We start from the raw sequence: 19,178 nt of genomic DNA on the forward strand, positions 1-19,178 counted from the left end.
GAAGTCTGGATCGGGGGGAAATCGAAAACCGGAAGCCGCTGAGACGACAAAGAGAGTTGCCGGTAGTTTCAAGCGAAACCCTAACCTCTCTCTCCGAGATGCCGCAAATAAGCTGGGTGTATCGTCTACAACCGTGCATCGAGCCAAAAAACGAGCCGGACTATCGACTTACAAGAAGGTTGTGACTCCAAATCGCGATGATAAACAAAATACGACGGCCAAAACGCGATCCCGGAGGCTGTACACGACGATGCTGACGAAGTTTGACTGCGTGGTAATGGACGACGAAACCTACGTCAAAGCCGACTACAAGCAGCTTCCGGGACAGGAGTTTTATACGGCAAAAGGAAGGGGAAAGGTAGCAGATGTTTTCAAGCACATGAAACTGTCAAAGTTAGCAAAGAAATATCTGGTTTGGCAAGCCATCTGAACCTGTGGCTTGAAAAGCAGCATTTTCATAGCTTCCGGGACTGTCAACCAAGAAATTTACGTGAAAGAGTGTTTGAATAAACGTCTGCTGCCTTTCCTGAAGAAACACGGTTGTTCCGTACTGTTTTGGCCGGATTTGGCATCTTGCCATTACGGTAAAAAGGCCTTGGAGTGGTACGCCGCCAACAACGTGCAGGTGGTTCCCAAGGACAAGAACCCTCCCAACACGCCAGAGCTCCGCCCAATTGAGAAATACTGGGCTATTGTCAAGCGGAACCTAAAGAAGACCAAAAAAACTGCTACGGGCGAGCAGCAGTTCAAGGCAAACTGGCTTTCTGCGGCGAAGAAGGTGGACAAGGTGGCTGTACAAAATCTGATGGCAGGGGTCAAGCGTAAGGCCCGGCAATTCGGATTTTGAAAAGCTGAAGCCTAACTGAATATTTTTCCTGAATTTTATACTAATTGAACTTGAAAAAGAAATTTAATTTGATTTTTTAAATAAACGATTTCACCGATTTACACGCGTTTTCCCTTGACCAAATTTTGACCGTATCACCCTTTATTGTACCAGACTTATTTCTGGCAGACCAGGAATCAATTTTGGCAAAAACCTCGAAAATCACACGATCAACAACAGAGAGATTTTCGAACATTATAATTTATTTTCGAAATGTCAAATTTAAGTAGTTCATCGACACACTTGTTTGTCAAAATTGATTCCTGGTTTGTATGAAATAAGTCTGGTAGAATAGCAGGTTTATTTGTAAATTGCCCATTTGTCAAATATAAGTTAAAATTCACCAAATGGACCGCAGGGGGGTGGGCAGCTGTAGCAACAATCAATACGAAACTAACGATTTTAAATTGGCTCACTACTTGACTAGCCTATTGGTCCCAAGCAAACGATTAACGTATCCCATTCTAGTCGAAATTCTAGTACTACGCAATGTTTATTTTGATTCGCTATGAAAGTTTGACAGATAAAATGAGGGGTGATTGGTTTTTCCTATGTTTCGAGGGGTGAATCGATTAGCTTGGGACCGAAGAGAGTACCAGAGCTGAGCTAAAAAGATGAGCACGTTTCTTCGGGACCTACTAGTCTTAAAGTTACCTCTATGGAGTTACCTCTATGGCTGTAGTATACTCCTACACACCAAATTTTAATTTTCATTATCAGTAAAACGAATTGCTGGATCATGATCAGCAATCCAATGCTTTACTGAAAAAAATCAAACGATATTTTTACCGAAAAAATCAGCTGACATAAACTAACACCCAGTCAAAGAGCTGTCCAACTGGTAGCATCACAGTCGCAAGTATTGTACATCACCGGTCAAACCGCAGGAGGAAGAGGTAAAAAAACTACAAATAAATAAAATAACGTAGGTAAGGACACTGGTTCGGACACTGGACACTGGTTATATTTAATAAATGATACTTGGAAAAGAGTCTGGCGATTTTATCTTTATTATTCGTATAAATCGTATATTTGTATCAACGATCTTTTACAGAAGCTGGAAGCTCATATAGTGAAAACAAATTCAATTTACGGAATTTAATAGTTTAACCAGCAAAATGCTGCCAAATGTCAGAATTTTGAATTGCTGAAAGATCAGTAAAGAAATATTGCTGATTTTCAGTAAAAGGTTGTCATATTTTGCTGGAACGTTTGCTGATCCTTCATCAAGTCAAAATTTTGCTGATTTTCAGCGATTTAAATTTGGTGTGTAGTCCCACCATTGAATGGCATTTGCTTGATAAGATGAAGTTGTAACGTATTTTTTCCTTATTAGAGATTTGAATAGATTTTTCTCCTTTACTTTACTAAAACCTTTGGTTATTATTAGTTAGCTAGGTTCCGATTCTACACATTGTAGTTTCATTTTTATACCTGTGATCTTGACATTTTTTACCCAGGGGATGCGTACTTAAGGGAGTTAGGTTTTTGATAAGTGTTTAGTGGGAATGACACTGATGAAGACTGCACATTGTAGTCAAAATACGTATCTGTCATGGAAACCAAAATTATTTAAGTGGAATTAAATGCTGTTTTATTTGTTGTAATCAAGGTCACTCCGCACACCAATCTTTCGTCATGTTATTTGTCAGTGTACCGCAAGTGTGCCGATGTTGCCGGTCATAGAGCAAGCTGCGATTGTTTGTAAAATACCAAAGATATTTAATTAACAAGATATCCCATTAATTAATTCCTCGTACAAGGTAATGGATACACTACCCTTATGTGATCGCAGTGACATCTAGTGAGTGCACATTGAAACTGTGAGGGTCCCCCGCCAACTTTACCACCAGGGTTCAATAAATGACAGGTGTCAGTATGACATATGCCAGTCGAGGGAAGAAGATGATCGATGTCATCATCATTATATTTCGATAGCAAAATTCTTACTTTGTTACGATTGTATCGATTTTCAATCATTACCACGTTATACGCAACAGAAACGCTTGAGAATACAAGGGCACACCCAAGCTGGGCTTGTAATATGTTTTACTTTCGAGTGAACGAGTTTCCAATATCACCACCGGTATCAGTAAAATGCATTGTTTACAATAGCAGATACGTCCCTTCGAAAAAGTAATCGAAAATGGATGATTTGTGAATTTGTTGCTCAACATAATCTTTATAAGCATAGAAGTATATTTCGAAAAACGCAACGTATTCAAATCATTGCTTTGTAAATAAATATGCCGTCTTCCTTGGCCAACGCTGCACGCATCTATTAAAAAATTACGTTGGAATAATGATTATTTTCCTATTTTATAAAGAAGGTATTTGTCAACGCCGCCGGAATCGCAAACTAAAGCTACCAGAACTGAGTGATGACACTACTTCGTGTTTTGATTTGCACTGTACCCTCTGCTCAGTGGTGTGGATTCTTACATGCATAGATGTTGGTGTGCGTGTTTTCTTTCAACGCTGCAGTTCAAAGTTGTATCGTCACAAACCTATTGGCGCTGTTATCTGTCTCTATAAATTCCAAAGAGTGAAAGGGGTCTGAAAATACCCATCTCGGCAACCCGGAATTTTTGACACCTTGAATGTTTTGGTTTGAAATCGCAAGTATAAATCGGATTGAGGATGACGCGGGAAGTGGCGGGTGTGCGAAATTTTGGTGTTTTGTGTTCATAGGATAATAAAAGTCCTGCCCTCAAAGATAGACCAGAAGCCTGGCCTTTTGTGATGAGAAAAACAACGGTCTATCAGCGGCCGAAACCGGTGGAGAACATTGTTGGAGACTGACTATTGAGGATGATGAATATGACTTCTTTAGTTTGTTTTGTGTGAGTTGCAGCATTATTTGAATTAAGGGTACTAATGGGGTTTGATTAAGTCCTCTTGAGCTCACTCTAGAACTTACATTTCGTATTTAGTGTGAGTTGCAGCATTATTTGAATTAAGGGTACTAATGGGGTCTGATTAAGTCCTCTTGAGCTCACTCTAGAACTTACATTTCGTATTTAGATCTATAAGTGAACTGCTGGTTTGAGTTCCTCTGGTATATTCAACTAAAGGATGTTCCTGTACATACAGTCAAACAGCACGTAATGCTGTGAACAACATCAATGACAGTTGTCCAGGAGTGCTCCCATTTTATTTTCAACAATCCAATGTATACGAGATTGTGCCGATGGATGTGCCCAAGTTGTGCCGAATCTAATTTCGGCATAGTATGCTGAGTGACTTACCCTTTGAATCAATCAGTTTGTGGGTTGTTAAAAGGGCTTGTTTACCGATTCGACTAATTCAAAATTAAATTAACCATAGTACCCAATACCTTGTGGTATGGTTAATTAAACAATAAGAAAGAAGAACTCACATCCCTTCTAACGGGAAATAAGAACATCTGAACATCAGAAGTCCGATTAGAATTAACGAAGATAATAAAATAATACTTTATTTAACGAAAATACGATTTGGGTTTGGTGCTCATAGCGGCTCCAAAGGAAGAAACTATTATGTATCGGAATGAATTAATATAATCTAGATTTAAATATATATCCTGCTTATTTTAAATATCTGAAAATTCTGTTTATTTCAAAAAATTCTGTAATCTGTATATACAGATATCTGTATCAAAATATCGACAAAAATCTGTATGATTACAGATAAATCTGTATATGTGCCTACTGCTGCTGCTGCTACCTGCTCACCCGCCATCCGAAGCGAAAATGAGTTGAGATTGAGGCACAAAAGCAGCGCTCTTTTATAACTTTTCAGATTCAAGCAGCACGATGTGCAACCAAATAGTACTCTATTATGACGACTGAGTTTGGGCAGAACGTTTGTTTCATGATAAAACAGTGATAAATTATCACTTTTTATTTGTACATTTTTCAAAAGTTTTTTTTTAATAGAAATTGGAAAAGCATTTATTGTAGCAGATTTTGAGAGTTATCTCCTATCGATTGGTGTATTTTGATTTTAATTTCATCCATAAATGATAAAGTTATAAGCGGTCAAAACCTTACACCTTTTCGTGACGGTCGCAATATTAGATTTCGATCAACCCCCTGTACCTTCCCGTAAGACGTAGTCTACATAAAAAAAATTAAGTAAGCTACAGTGAATTCTTAAACAAAGTTTAAGGTTCGAAGAGAACGATTCTGAAAAGAACTCTGTAGAGGGAAATGAGTTTAACCTTTCAACAATCGCGCCGCTGTACAAAGTAGAACATGAAAGCAATAATTAAAAGCCTATGTATCAGATTCACATTTCAAAAATATTGACACAGAACATTCAAAATTCATCATCACTGTCGCAACATCACGGCCAAAACTCTCCGCTGGAAGCCTTAATTTACAAAATAGAAAGAGAACCAGTTCCCTATACCATTCAAAGTTGCATGAGACCTCGCATATCAATGTGGACCATAGATGCTCTTCCCAGGCATGGAAAATCATTTGCATTCATTTCGTGCATTCATTTACATTAATTTGCCTCTAACTTTTTCTTCAACAGCATTTCGCAAAATGATGTATAGAGCTTTTGTAGGTTTTGTTATTAGCTACAACTTTTGTTAACAAGTCAAATCCGTTTCTCTTATGCATGACGAATCAGAGCGAACAAATGAATATAAATGAATGCGCAAAATGAATGTAAATGATTTTCCTCGCCTGGTGGGGAGCAAGGGGTTGTGATCCATCATATAAAGTTGACCCACCCTAATGGACTTACTTCGTCAAAATAAAGGGGTAATATCAACAATCAATACGAAACTAACGATTTTAAATTGGCTCACCACTTTAGTAGCCTATTGGTCCCAAGCAAACGATTAACGTACCCTATTCTAGTCGAAATTCTAGTACTACGCAATGTTTGTTTTGATTCGTTATGAAAGTTTGACAGATAAAATGAGGGGTTATTGGTTTTTCCTATGTTTCGAGGGGTGAATCGATTAGCTTGGGACCGAAGAGATTACCAGAGCTGAGCCAAAAAGTTGAGCACGTTATTTCGGGACCTTCTAGTCTTAGAGTTACCTCTATGGTAATATCATAAAGGTAACTCTAAGACTAGAAGGTCCCGAAATAACGTGCTCAACTTTTTGGCTCAGCTCTGGTACTCTCTTCGGTCCCAAGCTAATCGATTCACCCCTCGAAACATAGGAAAAACCAATAACCCCTCATTTTACCTGTCAAACTTTCATAGCGAATCAAAACAAACATTGCGTAGTACTAGAATTTCAACTAGAATGGGATACGTTAATCGTTTGCTTGGGACCAATAGGCTAGTCAAGTAGTGAGCCAATTTAAAATCGTTAGTTTCCACCGGATGGTGCTAGCAACAATCAATACGAAACTAACGATTTTAAATTGGCTCACCACTTTAGCAGCCTATTGGTCAAAAGCAAACGATTAACGTACCCTATTCTAGTTGAAATTCTATTACTACACTATGTTTGTTTTGATTCGCTATGAAAGTTTGACAGATAACATCAGGGGTGTGTGGATTCATGCAGAACATGCAGGGGTGAGTGAAATAGCTTGGAACTGCTTGGGACCGTTGTTCTGGTACTGAGTGAGCCAAAAATAATAATGATTTTCTTCGGGACTCAGTGGTCTTAGAGTTACCTCTATGGTGCTAGTGCGCAAGCAAAATACGCTTGACGATATTTTTTGAAGAATTTTCTTCTAAGAATTATGTCTGTTTGTCTGTGTCCAAACTTTTACCACAGACAAACAGACGTTGGTAATATTCTGTTTTAAATTTTCCTGCCCAGCAGTAGCTTTTTGACTCGTAAATGCTAATAATGCTTCACCTGTGTTCCCCTTTCTATCATTCCATTGAAGGCGACAACGAAGACGTCGACGAGTACGTTCCGCCGCCGGCTATGGTCATGGGTGGCCGCGAATCACGAGGCAAATCTCCGGTAACCCCGTCTTACCGAAGGCCCCCGCCGTACGTGTCCCCTTAGAAGCGAGCCAATCGCAGTGCCACCAGCACCGCCAGCACCACCACCTCCATCTCCAGCAACAATAGTAACAACCAGAACAGTTTCAACGGTAGGAAACCTACACGTAGCTAGGCAGGTAGCGCAGCACTACGATGGATAAGACCGGAGCATGCTCTTGGAGGAGTGATTAACTCCAATGAGTACGATTAATGAGTTAATATGTATGTAGGAAAGAACACAGGAAGCAAATATCCTCAAACATTTTTTTTCACAGAAAAAGTCTTTCGAGAGGATTTAGGTTTTTTAGAAGGAAGGTAATAGGAAGAAGGAGTTTCATATTTTTGTAAACAAGTGTTATAGTCATCGTATGCTAGTAAGGGATGGAATTAACCATTGCATGAAGGATACAAACTACAGGATAAGTTTTGTGTCTAGGACCGGTACCGGAAACGGAAAAGAATTGTGAATCCATAGTGTTCCCCGCCTCGATCACTCGAAATAGGTTTTAGTTCGTTTGATTTTTTTTTAATCTTTCCCTTCTCTTGTTGAAACATTTTTCGAGAGAAACGCACAATCAAGTTTTAAAAAGTTGTTCCCGTCACACAGCAGCAGCAGCAGCAGTTTAAGAGCTTAAGATGATAGACGAAAATACAAAGAATTTTATTCAGTTCTCGAAATCAATCGGCTAGCAAAAAAAAAAGTAGATATTATAGTGAACGTGTAATAATGCGCGCATAAAATTGCAGTAAATTTGCTCGTAGAACTCGTTAGGCTAATCAATCTAACTATTAGGCGGCAGCCAGAAGTGTGAATAATGTAATTTTATAAATTACAAAAAGAGTCATCCGAAGGCGGAGAACAGTTCTATATTGCGCTGTAAAAACGAAAATGATTGAAATTGAAATAAAGGTGAATTTACATTGGAAACGAACCGTGAAAGGCAAACACATAACAGAACGAACAGATCTTAGGAAAGGTAAACTGCTGCTCATCGCAAGTCGGTCCCATTTGCGTTTTTGTCAAAATTGATTTTTCAATGGAGATGGCAGCTAATCACCCATATTATCATAATACTAGACGAACTCAACAACTTTGTTATGGAAAAGTTTGGAAAAATTACCAAACCCATTACTTAAGAAACAATGATGAGAAGCAAACATTAAACGCATTTTTGTCGGCTTGCTGGTTTGTGCTATGGGACGGACTTGCCATGAGCGGCAGTTAACCAAAATAAAAACCATTACTATTGGTCCCACCAATTATACCAGGGCGGTTCTTCATGTAGCATGAAGTTGTCTTTGATATGACGGTAGAGTGAATGTGAAACGTGAGACTTTGATTTCAAATGTCACAAAATGCTCACAAATCTTGAAGCTTAGGTAACTAGCAGATTTTTCGTTGAGTTTTATTGCCTCATTTATTTGTTCCAATTTAGATCGTATTTCAAGACGTGTTGGATATGCAGTTATGTTGGATCATTAAGACAAAGTCCTTGATTATATCACATAATATTATCTAAGTAAACGCCGAATGGCTTCATCATATATGTTCCGTAAAAAGTATAAATGTTGACTAATTTCCAAGAAGAAATAATCTCAAAATAATATTTTATTTCTAAGTTCGAGTGATTGCAATTGTCATTTTAAACTGTTCAAATGAAGTGTTTATAATAGACAGTGCAAAGTGTTGACGAAAATTCATATGGCACTGCTATGTGAACGTAGGCAGCTCATGCCAAATGAAGAACCCCTTACGAGAATGGTTCTGATCTCAATTCTTTCAATTTTCCTGCATGGGAGCACACGAGACGATTTGATTATAATACCGACTTATCAAAGTTTCCAAAACTCGCGAACAGACAACTGCCATAATTACGAAATGTAGTAAAACGAACGGGAGAGGTATGATTCTTTGCCTTTAATTTTCAAACACACACAAAAAAAAAACATGCATTTAGTCACGTCCCACTAAAAATAAACAAAAAAAAACTTAATGCGGAATTGAAACTTCGCAGACCAGCACCAAATGAACATTACATAAAATTGCATTGGTTTCGAATGAACAGAAAAGGCAACAACAATCGACTACCAAAATCAGACAAAAAAATTTGTAAACTATACAATTTGCCATTTATCGAGCAACACAAAATAAAGTATCAATGTTTCGATGGTTATTTTTGTTTTCATCTTTACTGTAAATTATTATCTCTTTAACTCATGCAACAAAATGATAGTAATTCGGTAATTTTAATTGGATTTATTTAAGTGTAACGCTTTTTACAAATATATATAGATATATATACTTTTAACCATTAGGGAGCCTATCATTAGATTCAAGCAAACATGATACAGTCGCATACAATTATATTCAGTACGAATGTGAAAAAAACACACACTTGGACAAGTCCAGTTTCATGATTTATTTAAAACAAAACAAAACTAAAACCGAAAAATGTACAGCATTACTTTGAATTCATTATGTAGAACGTAAAACAATTTATCAATCGTCGTAAGGGACAGAAACAACGTACTTTAAGTATACCAAGAGCGTGAGAAGTAACGAGAATCGCCTCACTTCCCGTTTTCCCCGCAATTAAAAAAAAAGTCATTGAAGAGTCGGGATTCTCCTCCGTGCCCTAGGTATTTAATTCTTCTCGGGAAGCAAATAATTAAGTTTTGCTTTCCTTTTCTCGGTTGGTACGGAACTTACCCCATAGAACTGAAAATCAAACAAATCACTTTCATAGCAACAAATTAGTTTTCAAAAACAACCCAAACTGCAATTCAATGTCTAAAACGGTAAACACAAACACAACAAAAGAGAAAAAATATCAGAGAATAACAAGCAAAACCAAGGGAATGAACGAAAACTAAACTGTAGAATATACTCAAGCACTGATAGAGGACTTATACAAAAACAAGAATTATAAAAGAAAACCTAGTAAGATGTAATCAATGCGAAACCACAACCTTAAATCAATTTACGAAAACGATAAAAAAACGAACATAAAATATGAACTGGAAAGCAAAAATTGCCAACGCAGGAAGTACAGATAATGAGGTATGAAAAAAGTGAAAAAGATAACCAAATTGTACATTTTTTTAATAAAACGTAAGAAAAATCAGGATTTACTTTTGCATTGCATATTACATATCACATTCCCCGATAATCTACGTCAACGTGACTTCAACGTGACTTCTTCCATCTATTCCAATAGAGCAGTGCGCGGTCCCTAACCTTACTTTTTGGTTCCAATCATTTTGTCTCTGAGTAAAAGAGATGGCAACGAATGGGAGCCAAAACAAAACTGTCAAAATTTACGGGTGAGAGAAGAGTGCAGCAAATCTTCGTGCACTGATCTATAAATGCTGCATCCGCACTAGGACTGATGATGACTGTATTACTTCGGACCCGTTTTAGATTAAATTACGATATTTAGACTTATCAAACTTCAGCTTGTATTAATAATCCTCAGACCGACGTGTACTCTCTTTGATCGCCTTTCACGCTGTCTCTCTTACCTCCTGTCGCTACCATCCACCGTTACCATAACGAGGGGCTAGTAGATGTGCTCCGCTACCACATCTCCTTTTCTGTTGTAGACCGGAAGTATCACCTTACAACGTACAGTCTCTGGATGCATCTGGTAATCCTGGATATTTGCGTGGATTCTTCCGAGCTTCAGCATCAGCAATCTCTTGCTCGTGGCATCCGTCAGGTGGTGATTCTACCAACCTTCTTTAGATGAGATGAGTATATAGGTATAGGTAAGTTTGTGTTGTCTTCCACAGGTAATGTGTTGTCTTCCACAGTCACACGAGACCCATTGGCGTTGACGGGACCGTTGAAAAATTTGCTCTTCCTGCAAATATAGACAGTTTCTTATGAGAATTTTCGGTGGAGTGAAACGATTTTTTTTCCTCTGTTCAGGACCTAACACCACTGCGACCAGTAATTTGATCTATTGTAGTATATACCGTGTCCTTAGTTTAGTGCATGTCGTATTACTCCATCACTATTGAGAAATGATGAAGCATTCGGTTTTTTTACAGTTGTCATTCTCGCATTTATCGCAAGGATCGGACTCTTATTGAAAGGTCCTGGACCGTGGAAGAGGCGAGAGTGCGTGAAATAGTTTTCTTGTGTCGCGCTGTGTTTTAATTGCCTAAAGTTCATCAGTTAGGTCAAAGTTGACGTGCGGTCAATTTTTGAGAGAAAAGCCGTTCGACGGCTTTTTATGTAGGATTCGCTTCTAGCGATATACGGCCGAAGCTCGGCACACCGCATCTCGAGATAAAGCGCGACTCTCGACCCCACGATTCTGCGTCAAAAGTCCCGGCTTGAGGGGAAAGCCGGAAGGAAACAAACCGTTTCGACAGAGCGGCCATTTTGCCATTTCCGCCACGTACATCGACGTCCCAACGTCGTCAACAGCGCCAATTCATATTTCGGCGCGATTTCAGTACCAGCTTCGAGACCATCCATCGACTGGGAATTTCCGCAGCATCATCGCCAATCGCCGCATTTCGGGCGATAGCCACAATACCGCGGCAAACCAGCCGGTATCTGCTTTGCCGACCAATTCATCAGGCAGCTATTTCGGTACCGTGAGTAAACCCAACAATTTATCTAACCATGCGCATGCGTTAACGACACCACACACACACCACGAAGAACTCGATGAGAAAAGCTAGCTAGCGATCACTAGATCAAAATCCGCACACAGTAGGGAACAAGAGAGGAAGAAACACGAAAAATGAAAACCTAGGTTATACAATTAAATAAACTTACTTAAATGTTTTATAGTAGTTTACCCCAATAAATGTTTTTCCGTTAAATGTTAAAGTTTCCCATGTAACTTATTTTTTGGTTTCGAGTATTCTCACATTTCGCGTCGTTCTACTTTTTTGTGTTAATGTTCTTGTACGCCAGGTTAGACTGCCTGGGAAATCAGTCTCTCCACTCACGTGTCTCGATCGGCGGGGATCTTTGAATAAGTGAGTTCCTCCGGTGATGATACTGGTGAGTGTTGTTTTCGTGAGTAGGTAGAACGACCGGTAGCATCAACTATTCTCTCGTTGCGATTGTGGCGACCTCTTTGTGTGGAGAATCTCGATCCATCGTGCTGTTTGAGTCTTCTGTTTCGTTTGAAATTAAATTTTTGGTTCTGATTGAACAAACCCGCCCTGAGGTCGGGTTTCTAGCCGGGCAAACAAGACTCGACGGACGGTCCTCCTTGGAGGTGGCGCTTAAGCCGTCCGTTTATCGAGCCAGGGAACGATCCAGAAGACGGAAAACCGTTAGCCGCATTTTGCGCGCTACAACTCTAAGACCAGAAGGTCCCGAAGAAACGAGCTCAACTTTTTGGCTCAGCTCTGGTACTCTCTTCGGTCCCAAGCTAATCGATTCACCCCTCAAAACATAGGAAAATTCACTAACCCCTCATTTTATCTGTCAAACTTTCATAGCGAATCAAAACAAATATAGTGTAGTACTGGAATTTATACTAGAATGGGGTACGTTAGTCGATTTGCTTGGGACCAATATGCTAGTCAAGTAGTGAGCCAATTTAAAATCGTTAGTTTCGTATTGATTGTTGCTAGCACCATCCGGTGGAAACTAACGATTTTAAATTGGCTCACTACTTGACTAGCCTATTGGTCCCAAGCAAATCGATTAACGTACCCCATTCTAATCAAAATTCTAGTACTACACAATGTTTGTTTTGATTCGCTATGAAAGTTTGACAGATAAAATGAGGGGTTATTGGATTTTTCTATGTTTCGAGGGGTGAATCGATTAGCTTGGGACCGAAGAGAGTACCAGAGCTGAGCCAAAAAGTTGAGCACGTTATTTCGGGACCTTCTAGTCTTAGAGTTACCTCTATGATAGTACCAGAACTGAGCCAAAAAGTTGAGCACGTTTCTTCGGGACCTACTAGTCTTAGAGTTACCTCTATGCTTGCACCATCTATCATCCACATTCCCAAGCAATGTTTTGCAACCGGAGCATCCCTCGTGCTTGTAATTTTTTCACTAGTTGCTTTTCCCTCGTTCTGTCAACGCGTCAGCTGTGTTGAATAAAAACAAAACAGATGGAAGTCAGTGATGTCGGTTCTATGAATTTTTCAGAAGATCTATAGAATTGATTGAATTCTGCAGAAATACGGATCCGTAGGGAAAATTCTCAGAAGCTAATACTTTTTTTTATGGATTTGTTTGGTTTGCTTAGTGTGCTTTTTCTTTTGCAGGAGAAACGTTTTTAAACGAAGCAAAGCATCACTTATTAGTGCCGTTTTTACCACCGCTCATCACTTCAATGTGTACACAGAAGAAAAAAACTAAAATGTATCAATCAATGATATTCATGGTGAAGTATTGAACATCAATAACTGATAAAAGTTGATAGAATATTACAGTCATCAACATGATTTGTTCTCGAATGCTGTGTATATCGTACAACGTAATGAATGACTAATGTGCAGTAGTTTTGATGTAATATTCAACAATTTTTTTCTGTATTCGTCAGATGAGACACACTGAAGACCAGTGGGATGCCTTTACCACTTATCATTTTCAAGAGCTGACATCTACTAACTAGAAGTGAAAAAGAACTGGCAACACTGATAAGTTTGAAATGTGGTGGCTTGCTCAATGCTTCAGTTGCGCCACCATGACACATGCAAGCACATTCCCAACTAAAACATTATTTGCGATGAATGTGATTGGAAGTGTTATGTCTGTTTGTCTGTGCTTGAAGGTCGGCCTTCCAATCTCTTTTCAGTCCATGACTGAACTGAAGCCTTTTCAGCAAGGAACGATTTTATCGTTCCACCAAGCCCTTTTCTTGTGGCCAATAAGGTGTTGTGAAGTTGAGAGTGATCCCGCGTGCTTTAAGCAAACCCCACACGCATCAATATATTGACGCGAAGGGGAATTATTGACAATAATATTGATGATGTGAATTCATGAATATTGTCAATCTCGATATATTGACGTCAATATAGCATGTATTGACAATACGATTATTGTCAATAAAAGCAATCGTGTAGGGTTCACTTTACAATATTGGTCGAACTCATCATTGACGCGCGTTGTCGAGTGTTGAGTGTTAAGGGCCACCCACATTAGATCCGTTTGCGTTGCGTTGACATAAATTTGACAGTTAGACAGCTGTCACTTTGCCGCAACGCGTCCGATCCGGATCTAATGTGCGTGGAAACGGAAAGTTTGACAGTTGTCGCAAATGACATCAAGATGCCTAACCGAAGTCGATTTGATTCTAACTAATTTTTAAAATTTGTCGAACCTCTTAACGGAATCCCTTTATGAAGAGCTTTGAGTGTGTTGGTTTATTTGCTTTGAATTCTGTTATAATTGCTTATCTTTTGACAAAAGATAAGCAATTATAACGGAATTTAAAGGAAATAAACCAACACATACAGTAAAAAAGAAATCTAATATCGATCATATTAATTCAAGCTGATGTATGAAATAGTGATGTAATAGCAAAAAGCAGATACAATATTACATCAGTGGATGTAATTTTGTTCGCAAAATCGATGTACATCGTACAACGTTATATTACACAACCGATGGACTGACCTGGTTGCAGCAGTTTGTTTGTAATATTCAACAACTTTTTTTTATGTGCACTCAAAGCTCTTGATTCTAACAACACGGAACCGAAAAATTACCCAAAATTAAGTTCTTTTCACTCATCTCCTATGTTCCGTTCAAAAAGCTAATTTTCAGTAAACCGCTTATAGCAGTTTACATTTGACTACGGCAAAAATAATTACTTACTCGTGAGTATTTTCTACCCAAAATTAAGTTCAATTGACTCAAATTTGAGAATATAATATCATATACTCACTACAAACAAAAAAATCTCTCAATTACAAATTATTTTTTAAATTAATTGCTTTTATGATGCATGCAGAAAATAATCAATATTTATTTTAATGTAAGTCAGTGCCAACATTTCATTGCATTTGTAAACATTGGCTTTAGCCGTCGATTTCTCGCGGATAAAAGCTCACTCATGAAAAATAATAACACCAATAGGTAGAGGAATGGGAGAGGAACCATCTAGCATTGTTATTTTGAAGAAGTGAGCTTAAAGATGCGAGAAATCGACAGCTCAAGCCATTATTTACAAAAAGTAATTAATTTTTATGTTTCACTAACTGATGGATGTTGTTTGGAAAAATCTAACTCAGTCTCGGAACAGATAGTAGTCTTCGGCGGATAATGAAGGTTTTCTCCTAAATGCGGGGTTCCAACGTGCAGCGGACTTGGTCGAACGAAAGTGCATCTTGCTTTCGTTGCTGGCCGACGATAAGCACCAAAGCCGGGTATGGATCGGGCGTCTGAATTTTACCAGTAGGAAAGAACGGAGTCTATAATCCCTATTGATAGCCACCAAAAACGTCTCGGCTGTTATCAATTTCATGTTCAAAATCATCCTTGAAATATGTAGACAGTTAGCAATCTTACCTTCTGCGAAAAACTCAATCTTTTTCACTGCCTCCGGTACCTGAATCGGTTCCCCCGGTTGTGGAATTTCGGAAGTGTACGATGCACAATTGATTTTCTGCGGTCTGCGGTCTGCGGTCTGCGGTATCTTACCTTATATGCCCTATTGACTTCTCGACGCAAGATCTCACTAATACAACCTAGCGAGCGTAGCCGTGTAAAATCGATTTGTTTATTATTTTCAACCACGAAATCAGCTGTCAAAGTGTTCGACTTGACATCGGGTTTGTTTTTTTATTTTCAACCAGTAAAATGCATGTGTTAGTGAAACTTCTCACTAATACTAACGGTGGTAGCGAACTCTATTAGATTTTTGGACAATGACAATGAGCTTTTCAGGAGGTCATTTTGACATTTGAACAATTTTTGTTTTAAAAATGTGAACTTTTTAAATTACGTGTCGATAGTCAAATAAAAACTTTCAAATCATAGAAAATAAATTCACTTTGACTATTTTCGTATGTTGGCAAGTTGATTAATTTTGGTTTCCTCCCTAAATATTCTACTTATTTTACTGTTGAGCTTTGTTTCAATTTAGTTATTTTACCGCACGTATCAATCATTTCAAGATTTCGGGACCGTACCGAACAAATTATATACTACAGAAGCTCAAAAAACTTTTAGTGAGCTCTACCGCATTGCGAATCACTTCTGCGTAAGCTCCGTAGGCGCGTTGATTCCGACAGCCACGAAAAGTTAAACATGCATCAATATAACATAAGAAAAGATCGATTTTACGTAGGGTTTATTTCATAGATTAACATTGACTGCTGTTTACAAATGTAAGTACTTGAACACTAAGAAATAAGTTAACTCAAATGCTTTAACCGCATAAATAAGAGATTTCGCGTATTGAGAGAATAATATAGTAATCGAGTACAATAAACTCAGGAGAATACAATAGCTTCAAAAGTTTAAAAGTTATTAATTGTCACATACCTCTACTTTTACTTATTTCCTAAACTATTCCTCTCCTTGTTAATCTGCTTAATGCTATTGGTCTGCTTGCGTTTTATTTTTAAAGTTCAAGACTAAATAAGAAGATTTATTCTACAACTTTAAAGGTTAGTTGCCTCCCTAAGCGGACCCCCCGCATCCTAATTCTTTTGTAAATCTACTTAATGTCATTAGACTTTCTGAAGTTTCTTATTTAACTTCATTTGATGATTATGATATCTCATTAGTCTAATTTAATAAATTATTAAAAGCTCTAATTCACCTAATCAATCATAACCCATGCTTTATTAGGTACCTTCACTTGTGCTTGTAATCTAAAACTAAACGTGTTTCAAGTACTTTTGATTTAAGCCTATACCTATTTATTATATCTTAGTTCGACCCAGGTAGCACCTTCATGTGACTAAAATGCTTCATTTTGAAGTTAGTTTCCTAGCTGATTTTTAAATTATATAGGGTATATGCTCCAACTATGTTCACACGCTTCCACTATGTCACACCACAAAAATACGTATGGGTATGTCACAATAGAAGCACACCACAGTGGAAATCCCGAGCCATAGTTCAAACACTTATCCCAAATCAAAATGAAGCACATATAAGATTAGTTACAATACCATGTACAAAAATGATGTTTAACATTGTTTCCTGAGTAATACTTCAATGAAAACAACAAAGAAAGCTTGTCACGGAAATAGAAGGAGCACCGTTTTGCACTTTTTGAAATATTTCAATAGTATAATTCCCTTGCAAACCCAAATAAATCTATCTGCGTAAAAATAAATAAAATAAGAGTGATTTGCGGCAAAACCCGCCAGTATCGCACCCAACGTCTGTGCCTATACGTAAGCGTACTACCAACAATCAATACGAAACTAACGATTTTAAATTGGCTCACTACTTGACTAGCCTATTGGTCCCAAGCAAACGATTAACGTTAGACAGATAAAATGAGGGGTTAGTGGTTTTTCCTATGTTTCGAGGGGTGAATCGATTAGCTTGGGACCGAAGAGAGTACCAGAGCTGAGCAAAAAGTTGAGCACGTAATTTCGGGACCTTCTAGTCTTAGAGTTACCTCTATGGTACTACGGCTCTCAATTAAAGGAGTAACAAGTGTGATACTATCACTGCTAGACTAGATCTTTGGTTCTCTCATGCAGTGGTTTATCAGAGAGGAGAAGCTTAGTAATCCCCATTGCCTGCCCATGACGCCATTCTATCGCGGCATGAGCCAGCAACGCCGGCCATAAACCTACCGTCTCCAACACTCCACTATAAAGCATGACATTAAGCCCACCCACCAACAGCAAGGTGCAAAAACTAAACAAGGGGAGGGCAGAACAAGTTAAACATTGTTCTAGAGCCAAATTGGTTTTGAAGGAAGGTCAAACTACAACCGAACAGCTCAGTCGCTCTGAGAACCCTATGAAAATTATGCTTTCCCAATATGGTACATTCTCTCACTATAAACCTGTCATTTCTAGCCTATCTGAACTATTTAATAAATGGAAACCATAACATGGGTTACGCTCCTCCTAAGCGGGCCCTCCGCATCCTATCTCTGTCTTATCTCAAATGCCAATAGTTTGAATGTATCAATATATACATTGGAAATTACGTTCAAGCAAATAAACCCATACCCCACTCACTTGGCCAGGCTTCAGAATCATCCAGTGGGCAGTGCGCTCTACACTCCAAGTTCTCTTTCTTTCAAATTTACCCCAAATTTTATATTTTACCCCTTTGAGTGTAGATTAATCACAATGAAACATTGTGACAGAGCACGGACTTGAGATTACTAGAGTATTGAATAATCTAGGTCCTATTTAGGATTATATCTGAAAAATCCAAATTTGGCCAACGCCCACCCCAAACCTGTTCTGATCCACCTGAAATGACTAACGCATGGAAGACTTTGACTAACCAGCCATGCAATAGTCTCATTCCGTACCTTATGGCAATTTGATGATTCTATTGTGCTCATCACCTTGGTCCTGTACCCAATGCTTAACTTATCTCCATTCCACTCAGCTACTCGCAATTTCTTGTGATATAGTGGGCGGAATATTTTTATATGAGACAATTCCAAATTTAGCAGATCTTTCCAAATTTGGCAGATTGACAGGTAATCGGTGAGTTACCACGATAGTTGCTATTCAACAACTCGACAACGTCCCATCGTCGTGAGAATTTCCCATTGCAGACGCCAACGAAACGACGTCATCGAGCTATCGATCAACTACCCTGGTTATCGCCTGGTACCTTATAGCACGATGCTAGGAGGCGAACCGGAAGAATCGATGAGGTACATCCCCCAAGTTCCCTTTCCTTAAAATCGCCCCAAATTTGATATTTTACCCCTTTGAGTGTTGATTAATCACAATGAAACATTGTGACAAAGCACGGACTTGAGGTTACTAGAGTATTAAATAATCTAGGTCCTATTTAGGATTATATCTAGACTAACATTTGAAAAGGGCGTAATTCCAAAATGACCATATCGAGAAAATCGCTTCTGAATTTTGATGACCTAAAAATTAATCCTATTTCACGACTTTCCATTTTCGGGATGATTTTATAAGCTTTACGTATAGTTAATAGTGTAATCTATCATCATGCATCACTAAAAACTCAAAAAAAGTTTTCTTTGTCGTGAAATTGAGAAGAAAACATCATACGCCCTGATAATTTCATACATGTTGTTACCCCCCGGATCTTCCACCCTTTGAACTGCCAGCACTGGTGATACGCCGTGGAAGTACACCCTCTGGATTTTTTGTTTGTTGTTCCGCCTTGGTTCTTCGTTCGCAAAGTTTGTTAGAGTGGAATTACGTAAAATGTAAAA

The 19,178-nt window shown here is 38.4% G+C and overlaps 1 protein-coding gene across 7 annotated transcripts in view; it reads left to right on the plus strand.

The window, feature by feature from the left end:
- Dg (Dystroglycan) overlaps positions 1 to 9,964 on the plus strand; it is a 542,469-nt gene extending 532,505 nt beyond the window's left edge. For all 7 annotated transcript variants that reach the window (XM_065231765.1, XM_065231766.1, XM_065231770.1 and 4 more), the window contains one exon: positions 6,736 to 9,964. In XM_065231765.1, coding sequence (XP_065087837.1) covers positions 6,736 to 6,860 — 125 coding nt within the window. In that variant the 3' untranslated portion in view covers positions 6,861 to 9,964. The remainder of the gene's footprint in view (positions 1 to 6,735) is intronic.
- Positions 9,965 to 19,178: the final 9,214 nt, after the last annotated feature.

This window comes from Ochlerotatus camptorhynchus, unplaced genomic scaffold, assembly GCF_037179485.1.
Source record: "Ochlerotatus camptorhynchus isolate MF236.1 unplaced genomic scaffold, CSIRO-AGI_Acam_v1.1 ptg000361l, whole genome shotgun sequence".
NCBI lineage: Eukaryota > Metazoa > Arthropoda > Insecta > Diptera > Culicidae > Ochlerotatus > Ochlerotatus camptorhynchus.